Source organism: Pholcus phalangioides, unplaced genomic scaffold, assembly GCF_987345545.1.
Source record: "Pholcus phalangioides strain wild (caught in Gottingen) unplaced genomic scaffold, Ppha-v1.0 ptg000028l_1, whole genome shotgun sequence".
Taxonomy (NCBI): domain Eukaryota; kingdom Metazoa; phylum Arthropoda; class Arachnida; order Araneae; family Pholcidae; genus Pholcus; species Pholcus phalangioides.
This window is the reverse complement of record NW_028301618.1, coordinates 8,572,204-8,588,787: the sequence shown is the minus strand read 5'-3', so window position 1 is coordinate 8,588,787 and position 16,584 is coordinate 8,572,204. Positions and strand designations below refer to the sequence as shown.

Below are 16,584 nucleotides of genomic sequence, written 5' to 3'. Positions count from 1 at the left end.
AAGGCACAACAGGGTTGAGGAAGAAAATAACAATGGACGAATAACTCAGGACAAGCATAATCGCGCGTGACATTTATACCGGGCATGTTCAACCTGTTACTCGCGAGCACCACGGTGCTCCATGGAGCATTCCAGAGTGTTCGATGCTCGTGTACGATTCAGAGGCGGGTTTATAGTTTCGCCTCACTGTGGGTTACACGGATTTCGCTGCCCTTCTCTCATACTAGTCTAATTTCCTTGACTATTCTCTTTGTTTCCTCGAATTTGCCATCCTGTGCTATAACCCGCTTGGTCTCCCTCTCACTCTTACAAGTACACCCGTGTCTCTAAAGTCACTCTTTTAGTCACTCACAGGCCAGCACACTGTTTTGGTGAACCACATACTCGCACACGCTCAAAGGTCACTCACTGACCTGGTCCCACACGCTGCAGGTCACTCGTCAGGTTTTGCCCGAGCTTGCTCACGCTCTGTAGGTCACTTACTTGGTCATTCACGTGATTGCTCCCGCTTCAAGTCACTCTTATGCTCACTCATGTGTTTGCACACTGTTTTGGTCACTCACGTGCTTGCACGGTGTTTTGGTCACCCACATACTTCCACACGCTCTGTAGGCCTGGGGGAAAATACAGGGGAGGCAGGCCCCCTCCCCCGCCCCCCAGCGTCAAAGGTAAAGCCTACTGATATAATGTATTTGCGTATATATGAATTGACATCATCATGCCTTCCCCACCAGCAATCATCGTGCCGCCCCCCCCAGACTTTCAAGTCTATCTCCGCCTACGTCTGTAGGTCACTCGTTTGATCATTAACGTGCCTGGCTCACGTTTTAAGTCACTCTTTTGGTCACTCACTGACATTATTCCTTGCTTTGTAGGTCCCGCTTTTGATCATTTACACGTTTACACATGTTCTATGCCTTTTTTCGGCCATTCACATGCTTTCACACTCCCTAGGTCACTCTTTTGGTCATTCATGTGCTTGTTCTAGGTCATTCACTGACCTGCTCCCTCACTCTGAATAGGTCACGTCACTCTTTTGCTCACTCACGTGCTTGTAAACTCTCTAGGTCACTCTTTTGATCACTCACTAACCTAGTCCCTTACTGTCTAGGCAAAGGCGGATTTTTTTGGGATTATACCGCCTTCTCCCATTCTACTATCTTTTTTGGCCACTCATTCCTCGAATTTTCCACCCCCCCCCTCTGAACTTGCCGCACTGGGTTGCTAAGCCCCCCCCCCCCCGCCGTAAATACGCCAGTGGCTTGGTTTCGTGCTCGCAAGCACTTGATCAACGTTCCAATTAAACACCTTATACTAATTGGATTCAAGGATTGAAATCGACCTGATTTCATGTATTGGTTTGGCGAGCTTGCCGAAAAGGGTGCTCTTCTTTTGATGATAGATACAGACAGTGCTCGCGACTAGAAAAAGTTTGAAGACCTCTGCATTATATACTGACGAATGAATGAAATCAAACGGGATGATCTCTGCTCTTCAAAATGACCCCACATGTGAAACTAGTCAGAATGGTGAAAGGCTTCGGGATTGGATAATCCCAGGTAATCGCGTCTTCATGTCCATAGAAGCAGGTGGCCATCGAAAGCTCTTTTGTTTGAAATTTAATGGAATCAACCGGTGACCCAACCAGAAACTTGACAGTCTGCTTCGATAGGGGGATGGGTGGCCTCAGCTTCCAAGTTCCGGTGACTATGGCTGTTGAATAAGGGCTGGTTGGAGTGATGAGGGTTTGAGAATTCCAAGACAACCCTTACTCCAAAACGACATCTGAGAGAATGTCCTCTTCTTTTCTTTATAACAACTCAGTACATACTACGGTTGCTGCGATTAAAAAACATATTTTTTTATTCTTTTGACCATTGGTTAGGCTGGCCATATTTCCTCGAAAGAAATACGAGAAATTGGGTTTCCAAATACGGGACACCGCCAATTATCGACAAGAATGGCGCCAAAAGTGAACAAAGTTGCCAAATATTGCTGAAATTACGAAAAAATCGCCATGGCGGGAAATGAAGCATTACTGCAAATTGCAGTGGATTGAAATAAATTGCACGAAATAAAACGTTCACCAAGACTAATGTGGGAGATTAATGTTGTTATTTATAGTTGTAATTATCATCTAATATAATTTTATGCGTTGAAAAATAATTTCAATCTTTGACTTCAATAACGAATAAAAATCCAAGTAGGCGTAATGTGAAAAACGGGGAAAACCGGAACTGTCCCAGGAAATACGGGACGTATGGTCACCCTACCATACTGGTGTTTGTCGTCTGTAACTTTTTAAAGCATCATCTATCAAACACAAACTACATTATCTGATTCTTCCTGAATCTGGTGTGGAAACTCACTCAGACACCATTTCACACTCGCTCCTTATCACTGCAAGCAATCGCAATACGGCAACTATATGCGCAATGTTGTGTATGCAAGAAGCTATTTTTAAGAGGAAAAACATCGGAATTCAAGCTTAGTGGGCGGGAAAGAGGGGACTTTGTTTACTTTTCCTTTGCAGAAAGACTCGCTTCTTCTCATCCTCATCCCCGGTAGGTGCTCAGAATCAATTTATGGCCGGAGGCGATAAGAGCAAAACACATAATGATGATTAAAAAAAAGGGGGAAGAAGAGACAACTCGATGTATATCACACATAACACACAAACGATGCCATCACCCAACATTAACGATTTTGCCCCAACGCGAATCCTCTCTGTGACTCGCCAAAGAAGGGATCAATTTTCTCCATTCACTTCCCGGGCCTTAACCACTTTTGCATTCTCTCCACCCTCAGAACGGGACTCCCGGTTTCAACCGTCGTCTGGAGCACGGCGCATGCGCGTTCGAGCTGCTCCCGTTGCGTCATCCGGGGAATTTTTCCTCTAGAAGGGTTCTTGTCCTGGAAAAAGAAATAAATAAATACTCATATATCCGCATATTCTCATCCGGAAAGAGTCGAAATCCCGGAATGGAAAAAAAAAATATTTTTCCCCCTTCCCTTTTCGTGGTTTTTCCTGATTCCGGGAACTAGTGTAATCACAAGAAATTCTCGGATCTGGCTGTCGTCTGCTTCTTTGCTGAGAAAATTTGTTGAGTGTTCATGCTGTTCCACTTCTCTTTATTTCCTTGTGTCGTCTGATTTTTTCCTTCAAGGCATACAGATACAACCCATGGCCCGCTGGCCAGATGTGGCCCATGACCTCAGTTTTATAAAAATGAACCGATTTTTCCCACTGTTTGGTCTTTCTTTTAAGTAATGGTGATTAACTGATTCCGAGGTCTAGCATGGCCGACTAGACATAATTGTTTAGTGGGCTATGGATCTAGTGTGGTCGCACAATATTACCACATCTGGTTGTCCTCGGTTTTTTTTCTCAGAAAATTTGCCGATTGTTGTTCACTTCTCTTCATTTTCCTCCGTATCGTCTGATTTTTTTTTCTTTAAGGCACGCAGGCACAACCCATGGCCCGTGGACCAAATGTGGCCCGTGCCCTCGAACATAGTAAATGAACGAACTATATAAATGATTTTTCACACTAGTATTGTTTGATCTTTTTTTTATGTGATGGTGATTAAACAAAGGTTCCTAATGTTGAGGCCTTTCATTGTAGCTTTCACCGTGGAAAGGTCTCAATGATGCCCCAATATTCATACGGCCCAGTAGTTAAAATTTTACCATCATCTGTTATAAATAGGCCCTATATTAAAAAAAAACAACATTTGCTGGTTTTGGTTTACAATTTTTACTATGCAATATAAAATGTTGAAAACATTCAAAGTCATGAAATATTTTATTTGATTGCGACCCGCGACCGTTCATGAAACCAAGTAAGTGGCTCACGTAAAATTACTAAATCATTTCAGTGGACTGTGACTGGTTTCAAAACCAACCACTCAAGTATCCGTGACCGGTTTTCCAAATCACTAAAGTGGCCTGCACTTTAAAAGGTTGAGCACCCCTGCTTTAGAGTGGGTAGCAACACCGTTAGTCGTGTGCCATTTTCTCCTGGAAATCGGATGGTCCACGAAAAGGTTAAAATGTAAAAACCTACCGATCCAGATCTAGCAACGCGCATTTTGCGAAGTTCCCCGAAACGAAAATGCAGTTTGTTGTCCTGCAACGCAACCCAGACCTTGTAAAGAATTTCTCAACAAAAACAAGCGATATCCATTTTTAGAACTCCCGTTTTCTTTCTTTTTTTACTCGATACAGATTTCGCAGGAAACACTTTCTTCTTTTCGGGGAAGAGAAAATTGCAATAACTTAATTCTGCGTTTCACCAATCTTCTTTGAACAGTGTTATTGGCCTTAACTTTCAGCGTAGAAAGAAGAAAAAGAAACATATCTCTGCCAATCTGTCGTCTGCTCTTTTAAATATGTTGTTTCTTTTTCGTTTACGTATGTGCGTATAACAGAAGAGAAACGCGTGATTTCTTTTTTTCGTTATTCTTTTTTGGCATCAACAACTGTTAACTCGTGATGACTTGAAATAAGAAAGAAAGAAAGGAGATAGAGAAAAGTTCATTCCGCCCGCGTTTATCTTTTGTTCTGATTCTGCAAGTAGTTCAATGTTTTCTCGTTCAGAAGATGCGGCGGAGGGAAAAAAAAAAAAAAAGCAGACGACATTGAGCGAAAGGAACAGAAGTAACGGGGAACGGATTTCTTTGTTTCCTATTCTGATTCGGAAAGTCAAAACACTCCAATTAAAAGAAAGTTATGATTGTGTTATGGATGATAAACTTCTTGTTTCTCAGTTTTCTCGTTTATTGTTTATTAGATTGTTGTTCTTCCACCATCATCTACTTCAAAATGTTTTTTGCACCATTCACTTTTAAATTTTTTCTCATATTGTTGTCTTCAGGCTTCCAGTTTGGAACACTTCCTACAGCACATATATCCTTCATCATTTATTTCAGAATGTTAAATATTATTCATCCTTCATCGTTTATTTCAGAATGTTTAATATCGCTCATCCTTCATCGTTTGTGCCAGAATGTTTAGCATTGTTCATCCTTCATCATAGTTTCAAAATGTTCACCTTCTATTGTCTACTTCAAAGGATTTAAGAATTGCACTCTCTCTACATCAGAATATTTCAAATTGTCTGCTTTTCGTCTTCTATTTCAGAAGGCTTAAGATTGGTCGTTCTTTCTCTCTCTCTTCGTTCAAAAAGGATTGTTCTACCATAATCTACTTTAGAACGTTTAGGATTGCTCTCTCTCTCTACAGCAGAAGGTTTTCTAATTGTTCCCTTTCTATTTTACACATCAGAAATTTTTCCCGTTTCCTGATTATTTTCCTTCTATCTTCTACTTCAGAGTGATTAAGAATTGCTCATATCAGAATATTTCAAATTGTGTTTACCCTTCATCTTCTACTTCAGAATGGTTCAGAAGTTCAGATTTTTCACCCTCTATCAGGTTTAAGATTGCATTCTTACATCAGAATATTTCAAATACTTCACCAATATTTCAGAATGTTCTACCATCATCTTTTAATCCAGTATTTTCAAGATGGATTGCTCTCGCTTCATCTACTACATCGAAAGCTTTTTTTTAGATTGTTTGCCTATCATCTTCCATTTCAGAATATTTCAGACCGTTTTACTATCATCTGCTTTAGAAGGTTTAAGATTGCTCTCTTTACATCAGAATATTTCAGATTATTTGCCTTTCATCTTCTACATCAGAATGTTTCTTAACTCTCATCTTCCGTCGCAAACTTCAGAAAATGTGTAAGATCTCTCTCTCTCCTCATTTTTTATAACACAAGTTTTCGTATTGTTTACTTATGACAATTTTCGCATTCTTCATAATCATCACCATTGTTGATCATCACATTGATCACCTTCATCTTCTACTTCAGAAAGGTTCAGATAGTTCCCCCCTCTATCGCACTATCAAAAGTGCTTTCTCCCTCTTCTTTTTATAAGTCCAAAAGTTTTCAGTTTGCTTGTCCTTCACATTCGACATCATGGGGTTTAAGATTTTCCTCTTTACATCAGAATAATTCAAATTGTTTCCCCCTTTATCTTCTACTTCAGAAAATTTCAGTTTGTTCACCCTCTACGTTAAGAAGGTTTGATACCGTTCTCTGTTCATCTTCTACATCAGGATGTTTCGAACTGTTCTCGCTTAATCTTCTACTTCAGAATGTTTCAGATTGTTTTTCTTTAGAAGTGTGAAGATTGCTCTCTTTACATCAGAGAGTATCATGAGCTGTAATCGTAGTTTCTAACTGGAATCGCACGTCCATTTTCATAGACTATTCTTAAATTATCAGCCAAACCATACATGATGTTAGTCGGAAGTCCTGTGTTTAGTCCTTCGTTAATCTTCACACGAAGCACCAGAGTGGTGTGGTGCGTATTCAACTTTCTCTTTTAAGATTATACCGAACTCTTCATCAATAACAATATAAACTTATTCTATATGGAATAATCACTCCTACCCGATAACACTCATCATTGACTAATAATGACGATGAGGATTAACGCGCCATGTCATCGTTTAGACGAGACAAGGAATGCGAACCCCAATCAGCAGCACAACGATAAGCATAATTCTGTCTTCTTCTGACAAGTAGAGAGAGGTATGGACAATGCCTTCGTCTGTTCGGATTCCAACAACAGAAATCATGGGAATTCTAACGCCTGAAAAGGAGGCCGAGAAATTGACGGCGATGACCATTACCGAAATGATATATCGTCTGATAGCCGGAAGGAAGAAGACCAAAAATATGAAGCTTTTGATAAAATGACAACGACTGTGATTTGTCGTTTACACGAGTTTCTAGTCTGCTTTTTTTTCCTTTTTTCCGGAAACAAGATAATAATGGGGTTTGTAACAATAGTACGAGACCGAAACCAATTCGATTCTGGGAATGAAGACTTTTTATCGTTCTCCATTTTGTGATATTTGGTGGATTTGATCCTGATGAAATGTCAGTTTTGTGAATTTTCTCGGGTCCAATTTTGTAACATAAATATCAACTACTTCATTCGTAAAAGGTACGAACAAAAATTTGGCCAAAATGTTTTCCGTGCCAAAAATACAATCTCCGTGAGAATAACTTTTTCGAAAAAAACTGCATTTAAATACGCCAATTTCTTCAATTTTCATGCTGAGAGGAAGCGTTCCAGAACCTGGTCTGGCCACAGAAACACAAAGGGCTCACCCAATTTTACCAAGCCGAGAAGAGTAGACGTGGTCCAGCACGTGACCTGGGATAGAGCTCAATAGAGCCACCAGGCCGAGGGAAGAGATGTGAGATGCCACAGCGACATCTCACATCCGAGATACCAAGCCTAGAAGAGTACACGTATCAAAGGACCTGGCCTGGCCTGGTCACGGTAGGGGCTCACTAGAGCCACCAAGCCGAGAGGAGCGATGTGGCCCAGCACCTGGGCTGGCCACTGCGACACAAAGTGCTCACCTCAGTCAATAAGCCGAAAAAAGTAGACGTGGTCTAGGACCTGGCCTGGTCATGGTAGAGGGCTCACCTGAGCCACCAAGCCGCAGGTGGACATTTACAGGTCACCTAAGTGGCCCGCACTTGAGCAGTGGCCCGCGAGCGCTATGCCTACAACTATCATCTAAAGAAGAGCACCCTTTCAGCACGTTTGACGTACGACTGCATGAAATTAGAATCATTTCAATCCTTGAATGCAATTTTCACAAGGTGTTTAATTAGAACGTTGATCAAGTGCTCGCGAGCACCAAATCGGACGCAAGCATCGAGCTCTCTGGGTACTTCAGGGGAGCAACGGGTTGAAGATGTCTGTCGAAAAGGCGTTCATGTTCATTTCTGACGTGCTCGAAAAGGCGTTCATGTTCATTTCTGACGTGCTCGAAAAGGCGTTCATTTCTGACGGGCTCGAAAGGCGTTCATGTTCATTTCTGACGGTATCGAAAAGGCGTTCATGTTCATTTCTGACGGTATCGAAAAGGCGTTCATGTTCATTTCTGACGGTATCGAAAAGGCGTTCATGTTCATTTCTGACGGTATCGAAAAGGCGTTCATGTTCATTTCTGACGGTTCTCGAAAACACACGATGACATGACGTTTCTTTGTCGGAAAGTTGTGTTGATGAATAGCGTTATTATTATTATTATTATTTTCCTTCATTACACCTACCATGTTTGCGAACACGCATTACATTCATTACGTCACGAGAGTTGTGTACACCCGCGATGTCTGTCCTTGGCACCATCAATCTATTTCGTTCGCTTGAATGTCTTTGCGTTATGTCAGAGGCAATATCATTATATTCCATTCAAGAGAAATCTCTCGATTCAAATTATAACCAAAACAAAATTGAATAACTTCTCAAATATCAACGAAAGAATACATTTTTTTCAATCTGAATTCCACAAGCTGTAATGAATTCGCTTACGGCAATTTCTGTCTTGTGTAATAATGAGATTGAAACAATCTACAAAGACGAGATATTACGTCTCAATACGGTAATGGCGTAAAATTTATGGCAACGAAATTCCTGTTCGAATTATAGAGATCGAAAGAAGGAATTTACTTTTCTTTTAGAAATATGGCTCCAGGAATTTAAATTAGAAGGAAAATTCCAACAAAAAAATTTCAAACTCGGGAATTTGCGTGAATGAAATTTTCGATGGAACTCTAGCCCATAGAATTTACACTCAAAGACGATTTGGTTAGCATTCTAGCTCAGGAGTTGACACGAATGAAGTTTTTGATGGAATCTCTGCTCAGTAATTTATGCGAATAAATATTTTGTTTGGGATCTCTCCTCGGGAATTTACATGAATAAAGATTTCGTTGGAATTTTAGCTCAAGAATTTACATGAATAAAGATTTCGTTGGAATTTTAGCTCAAGAATTTACATGAATAAAGATTTCGTTGGAATTTTAGCTCAAGAATTTACATGAATAAAGATTTCGTTGGAATTTTAGCTCAAGAATTTACATGAATAAAGATTTCGTTGGAATTTTAGCTCAAGAATTTACATGAATAAAGATTTCGTTGGAATTTTAGCTCAAGAATTTACATGAATAAAGATTTCGTTGGAATTTTAGCTCAAGAATTTACATGAATAAAGATTTCGTTGGAATTTTAACTCAAGAATTTACATGAATAAAGATTTCGTTGGAATTTTAGCTCAAGAATTTACATGAATAAAGATTTCGTTGGAATTTTAGCTCAAGAATTTACATGAATAAAGATTTCGTTGGAATTTTAGCTCAAGAATTTACATGAATAAAGATTTCGTTGGAATTTTAGCTCAAGAATTTACATGAATAAAGATTTCGTTGGAATTTTAGCTCAAGAATTTACATGAATAAAGATTTCGTTGGAATTTTAGCTCAAGAATTTACATGAATAAAGATTTCGTTGGAATTTTAGCTCAAGAATTTACATGAATAAAGATTTCGTTGGAATTTTAGCTCAAGAATTTACATGAATAAAGATTTCGTTGGAATTTTAGCTCAAGAATTTACATGAATAAAGATTTCGTTGGAATTTTAGCTCAAGAATTTACATGAATAAAGATTTCGTTGGAATTTTAGCTCAAGAATTTACACGAATGAAGTTTCTGCCGGAGTCTCTGCTCACGAATTTACATGAATGATTTTGTCGGAGTCTACATGAATGGAGTTTTTGCTGGAATCTGCTAAGGAATGTACACGAATAAATATTTTGTTTGGAATCTCTCCTCAGGAATTTACACGAATGACGATTTTTCCGGAGTCTATGCTCACGAATTTACATGAATGAAGATTTTGTCGGAGTCTACATGAATAGAGTTTTTGCTGGAATCTCTGTTCAGGAATGTACACGAATAAATATTTTGTTTGGAATCTCTCTTCAGGAATTTACATGAATAAAGATTTTGTTAGAATTCTAGTTCAGGAATTTATGAGAATGAAGTTTTTGCCGGAATCTCTGCTCAGGAATTTATGCGAATGAAGATTTTGTCGGAGTCTACATGAATGGAGTTTTTGCTGGAACCTCTGCTCAGGAATGTACACTAATAAATATTTTGTTTGGAATCTGTCCTCAGGAATTTACATGAACAAAAATGTTGTTGGAATTCTAGCTCAGGAATTTACACGAATAGAGTTTTTGTTGGAATCTCTGCTCAGGAATTTACGTGAATGAAATTTTTGTTGGAATTCTAGCCCAGGGATTCATATAAATGAATCTGTCGATGGAGTTCCAGCCCATAAATTTGAATTAAATAAATTACAATTAAGTTAGAATTCTTGCTCACGAATTTGCACGAATGAAGATTTTGTCGGAATCTCTGCTTAAGAATCACACGAATGAAGATTTTGTCGGAATCTCTGCTTAAGAATCACACGAATGGAATTTTTGTTGGAATGCTCAGAGATTTATGTGAATGAAGATTTTGTTGGAATTCTAGCTCAGTGATTCCTAGGAATGAATCTTTGGATGGAGTTCCAGCCCATAAATTTAAACAAATCACAATTAGGTTAGAATTCTCGCTCAGGAATTTACATGAGGGAATCTTTTTACGTAATCTGTGCTCAAGAATTTTAGTTGGAATTCCATTCCAGAATTTACAAGAACGAATTTTTTTTGTCAGAACTTCTGCTAAAGAATTTGCACAAATTAAATTTTTGTAGAATTCTGGTTCATGAATTTAACTGAATGAATTTTTTGTGAGAATTCTGGATTTTACGAATTCAACTGAATGAATTTTTTTTGGAATATTAAGTCATGAATTTACATGAATGTAATTTTGATTGGAATATTAAGTCATGAATTTACATGAATGTAATTTTGATTGGAATATTAAGTCATGAATTTACATGAATGTAATTTTGATTGGGATATTAAGTCATGAATTTACATGAATGTAATTTTGATTGGGATATTAAGTCATGAATTTACATGAATGTAATTTTGATGGGAATATTAAGTCATGAATTTACATGAATGTAATTTTGATTGGAATATTAAGTCATGAATTTACATGAATGTAATTTTGATTGGAATTTCATTCAAGAATTTACAAGAATGAACTTCTTGTGAAAATTCCTGCTCAGGAATTTACATAAGTGAAATTTTTGTATTAAATGCACGTATAAATTTTATTTGCAATTTTAGTTAAAGAATTTAACTCAATAAATTTTTGCGAGAATTTCGAACCAGAAATTTACACGAATGAATTTATTTTGGAATTTACACGAATTAATTTCTTTTAGAATTTACATGAATTAATTTCTTTTAGAATTTACACGAATTAATTTATTTGTGGAATATGCGCGAATATGAATCTCTTTTTGGAATTTACACCAACAGCCACGGAATTTACAAAATAGAAATTTTCTCATGTATTAAGATGAATGAAATTTTTTGTTGGAAATTCAGCCCATAAATTAACATGAATGACAATCAAGCTCAGGAATTTACGTTAACTAAAATTTTTGTTAGAATTCTAGCTCAAGAATCTACATCAGTGAAATTTTTGTTGGAATTCTAGATCAGGAATTTACTTCCGATGATAATTTACATTCATGACAATTTTGTTAGAATTCTAGCTAAAGAATCTACATGAATGAAATTTTTGTTGGAATTCTAGATCAGGAATTTACTTCCGATGATAATTTACATTCATGACAATTTTGTTAGAATTCTAGCTCAAGAATCTACATGAATGAAATTTTTGTTGGAATTCTAGATCAGGAATTTACTTCCGATGATAATTTACATTCATGACAATTTTGTTAGAATTCTAGCTCAAGAATTTACATCAATGAAATTTTTGTTGGAATTCGAGACCAGGAATTTACTTCCGATGATAATTTACATTCATGGCAATTTTGTTAGAATTCTAGCTCAAGAATCTACATGAATGAAATTTTTGTTGGAATCCTAGATCAGGAATTTACACGAATGAAATTCCAGCATTTTGTTGAAATTCCAGCCCAGGCATTTAGTTCCGATGACAATTTACATTAATTACAATTTGGTTAGAATTCCAACTCAAAAATTTACATGAATGAAATTTTTGTTGGAATCCTAGATCAGGAATTTACACGAATGAAATTCCAGCATTTTGTTGAAATTCCAGCCCAGGCATTTAGTTCCGATGACAATTTACATTAATTACAATTTGGTTAGAATTCCAACTCAAAAATTTAGAGAAATGAAATTTTGGCTGGAAAAAATTCCAGCTCAGAAATACAACTGCGCGATATTTTCAATAAAATTCTAGCCTAAGAATTTACATTCAATGACTGTTTATGTTAATAACAATTTGATTAGAATTCCAGCTCAAGAATTTACATGAATGAAATTTTTGTTGGCATCTCAACTCAAGAATTTACAAGGATGACAATTTTTTGGGATCATGTCATGAGTTAACATGAATGAAATTTTCGTTGGAATTCCATTCAAGAATTTACAAGAATGAATTTCTTATGAAAATTCCTGATCAACAATTTACATGAGTGAAATTTTTTTTTTGGCATTCCATCTCAAGAATTTACATGAATGAAATTGTTGTTGGAATCCTGGGGCAGAAACTTGCAGCATGAAATTAATGCATTTTGTTGGAATTCCAGCCCAGGTTTGGGCGCGGTAGCCCGGTCGATAAGATACTCGCCTAAAGTACCAAAGGATGTTTAGAGGTGTCGCGAGTTCGATACCCGGTTCGTCCTTGTCAGAAAACTTTCCTGACACAGGGGTACAACAGAAACGGCGACTTGACCGCAGCAAAAAATTGCTACGGCAGGGGGGGCCCCATCGAGGGATTAGCGTACCAACCTCTCGATGAGGATAAGAAACAAGCCTGCCGTTCGGAATCGCCAATAAATTGTAGGTCCCGGTCTAATTAGCCCTCGTGTGCAGAAAATGACCGTGGTGCGACAAAAATGACCAGCCCAGATTTTTAAGCAAATGAAATTTTTGTTGGAATTACAGCTCAAGAATTTATACGAATGACAATTTGACTGTAATTCCAGCCAGCTGATACTTCGGGTAAATTTTGAATTTACAATTTTGAATTGAATTTAAAATTTTAACTACAAAAACTCCTTCAGCAAATCTTGAAAATCGGTAAATTTTAACTAAAACAAAAAAATTTAGAATAAATATCTATTTCTTTAAATTTTGATTTTTATTAAATTTCAACGACAAAAAAAAAATTCGAGAAAACTTAATTGAGAATATTTTGATGGAATTTCAATCTCATTAAATTTCAACTGGGAAAATTCTCCGCGATTAGGAATTTCGGTCAATTTTAAATAAAAAAAAAATTCCGATGTGAATTTCAACTGGAAAAAATTTTGTAATTCTGAGAAAACTTTTAAATTTGAATAAATTGAGTAAATTTGAGTAAATTTAAAATTCCGAGAAAATTGAAATGAAATTTCTTTAATTTTGAAAAAATTGCAAGTAAATTTAATTTAAAAAAGAACCTGTGAATTTAATAAAAAAATTCCAGGTGAAATCGAATTTAAATTTCAGTGAATAAATATTAAATTAGTTTTGGAGTAATTTCCAACCGGAAATTTTCGCATGGTCATTGAAAAATCACAAAACACAAAAATTCAGATCAAATTCGAACTCAAAAATTTCGAGTCGATTTTAATTTTGTCTTAAAATGAAAAAAAAAAAATCTGACCAATTTACAGAATTTTAACAAAAATTTATTCGATTTCTTTTTTAAGAATCAATTAAATTTCGTTTTCGGCAAATTTCATCTTATGAATTCCATTCAAATTTCGTTCTTGGTAAACTAACAAAAACAAATTTATTTCGATAAATTTCTTTAAAACTTTCAATTTATTTTATATTTAGGAATAATCTAGAAAGTTCCGGAAAAAATTTTGTTTTGAGTTGAAATTTCAATAAAATTAATAAAAAATTCAGTCAAAATTTCACGAAATTTAACAAAGAAAAACATCAGATAAAAAAGAAACGCAAGCACATGAAGCCACACAAACTTAAAACTAATCCAGAGCAGAAGATGTGTTTGTCGTCTGCATTTTTATTTTTTCCCAAATCATCATATAATTCCGAATCGCACAAATTTATCGTTGAAATGTTACCAAAAGATAAGATGATATTGATCGATGCAAAATACAGAACTTCAGAACTTTTTAGTGGCTTAAAAGTAATTGAGTTAAATTTTTTTCAGTATTTCAAAAGGATTTTCCGGAAAAAATAACCGGGAGCCAATCCCCGGGAATGAATAATTAGGAAAAAAGGGAAACTCACCTTCATTAATAAGTCTCTGGTGAGATGAGGCAATTGCCTCTCGGAACAAACCTCTTCACTCATCTTCTTCTTTATTTATCTTATTTTCATCCCGGAATCAAAAATCCTAGAGGGAACAAATTGCAAAAGAAAAATACGGGAGAAATTCCGAATGTCACCGAACAACACACTCGCACTCAGAAGCACCGACCGTCACGAATGCGGCCTTTGGCGTATCTTCCACATCATCATCATCATCACCATCGAACATACGAAGAAAAAGAAGAAAAAGCAGACGACCGACCCGAACGGATGAACGTCCGGGATGTGTTATGGCGGTCAATGAATGGTGGTTGCTTCTTTCTTCTTTTTTTTTTCCTTCCCCCTTCTGTCTTTTCCCCCCGTTTCTCGCCAAGATTTGGCGATCGATCGAGAGACATCGTTGTCTGCTTGCGTTGGCGGTTGTTTCGGCGGTCGATAGCGAGCCAAATCGAACGAATATCATTATTTATTGATGACGATAATAACAATTAATAATGACATTGAAAATTGCCTTTACTTGTTTGACGAGATTTTAAATTCAATTTGCATTTTATTGCCGTTTCGGAAATTTCAGTTTGTGGCTCGTCTTTGAATAATATATCCGGGATTTCTTTTAAAATCTAGTAAAGAATATACAGGGTGAGCATGAAATATGTTGTCCACACCAGAGCATTCTGCAACCGCATAAAAAAAAGTGAGTTAAATTGCCTGACGGAGGGGAGACAAAACACATCCTTGGGATACCCCACATCCCGACAAGTAAAAAAACGCCCAGGCTCTATCGACCATTGTCAATTTTAGCCATTGTCCCGGATGAGGGGGGCTGGGCGGTTTCGCGTGTTTTATTATGCATGTAAAATACATTACATGAATATAAACACATTATGTAAAAAAGAAAAAAACAGGTATATAACAGATTTAAATATTTCTATTATACAAAGTTTCCGCCATGGCCAGGCCAGGTCCTGGGCCACGCGTGTTTCCCTCTTTGGCTTGTTGGCTCGGGTGAGCACTCCGCCGTGGCCAGGTTCTGGACCACGCGTCTTCCCTCGTTGGCTTGTTGGCTCGTGTGAGCACTCCGCCGTGGCCAGGTTCTGGACCACGCGTCTTCCCTCGTTGGCTTGTTGGCTCGTGTGAGCACTCCGCCGTGGCCAGGTTCTGGACCACGCGTCTTCCCTCGTTAGCTTGTTGGCTCGTGTGAGCACTCCGCCGTGGCCAGGTTCTGGACCACGCGTCTTCCCTCGTTGGCTTGTTGGCTCGGGTGAGCCCATGGCCCCCACAAAGGAGGGGCTGACAGGGCTGTAGTTCTGGGGCCTGGGACAATTCTAATCATTTTCTGCTTTTTCACGCTATAAATTAACTACAGAAGGGCCCGTGAAAAGTCTAACTGAGGGGCCCGGAAAAGATCCCAGCCTAGGGGCCCCGCTCCAGGATGTGCGGGCCATGGGTTAGCTCTCCGTCGTAGCCAGGCCAGGTCCTGGACCACTCGTCTTCCTTCGTTGGCTTGTTGGCTCGTGTGAGCACTCCGCCGTGGCCAGGTTCTGCACCACGCGTCTTCCCTCGTTGGCTTGTTGGCTCGGGTGAGCCCATGGCCCCCACAAAGGGGGGGGGGCTGACAGGGCTGTAGTTCTGGGGCCTGGGACAATACTAATCATTTTCTGCTTTTTCACGCTATAAATTAACTACAGAAGGGCCCGTGAAAAGTCTAACTGAGGGGCCCGGAAAAGATCCCAGCCTAGGGGCCCCGCTCCGGGATGTGTGGGCCATGGGTGAGCCCTCCTCCGTGGGTAGGCCAGGTCCTGCACCGCGTCTTCCCTCGCTGAAGTAAAAAAAACATGGCTTGGGTCTGAAAAGGGTCTTAAAATACTTGGGACTGTCTGAAGGGGAAACTTGCTATTGAAAAAATTCGTGAGTGTTGATGTAGGAAATTTTTGCGGTCACCCCATCACCTCCGAGTTTTGATCCGCACTTGTCGAAGGCCCCTTAATCCATCTTTCAACTTTCACCCCGCAATTCATGTACAGGCTTTTGGCAACAAATTTGGGTGATCTGTATTTGAAGTATCGGCAATAAATCTCAAAAACTGTTTTCTTTGTTTACATGTTAGTAATGTATTGGGGGGGGGGAGATGAATTCAATCGATTTCTCTTTCGGGATTAATCGCATATCCTTCGCCCTCCCCTCCGTGTTCTATTTCTCTCTCATACAAAGAAGAAAGATGCATTATAATATTGGGGGTGGGGGGTAGAATCGCAAAACAGAAGGAAAGAAAAAAACAACTCCCGTAATAGGGTTGCAAAGGTAACTTCGTGATGATTAG

General features: G+C 38.2%; 1 protein-coding gene across 2 annotated transcripts in view; it reads right to left on the bottom strand.

The window, feature by feature from the left end:
• Positions 1 to 14,573, bottom strand: part of LOC149067892 (dual specificity tyrosine-phosphorylation-regulated kinase 4-like) — a 70,152-nt gene extending 55,579 nt beyond the window's left edge. The window contains exon 1 of one of the 2 annotated variants that reach the window (XM_089251991.1): positions 14,244 to 14,573. In XM_089251991.1, coding sequence (XP_089108117.1) covers positions 14,244 to 14,306 — 63 coding nt within the window. In that variant the 5' untranslated portion in view covers positions 14,307 to 14,573. The remainder of the gene's footprint in view (positions 1 to 14,243) is intronic. The other variant, XM_089251990.1, reaches the window with a different exon arrangement.
• Positions 14,574 to 16,584: the final 2,011 nt, after the last annotated feature.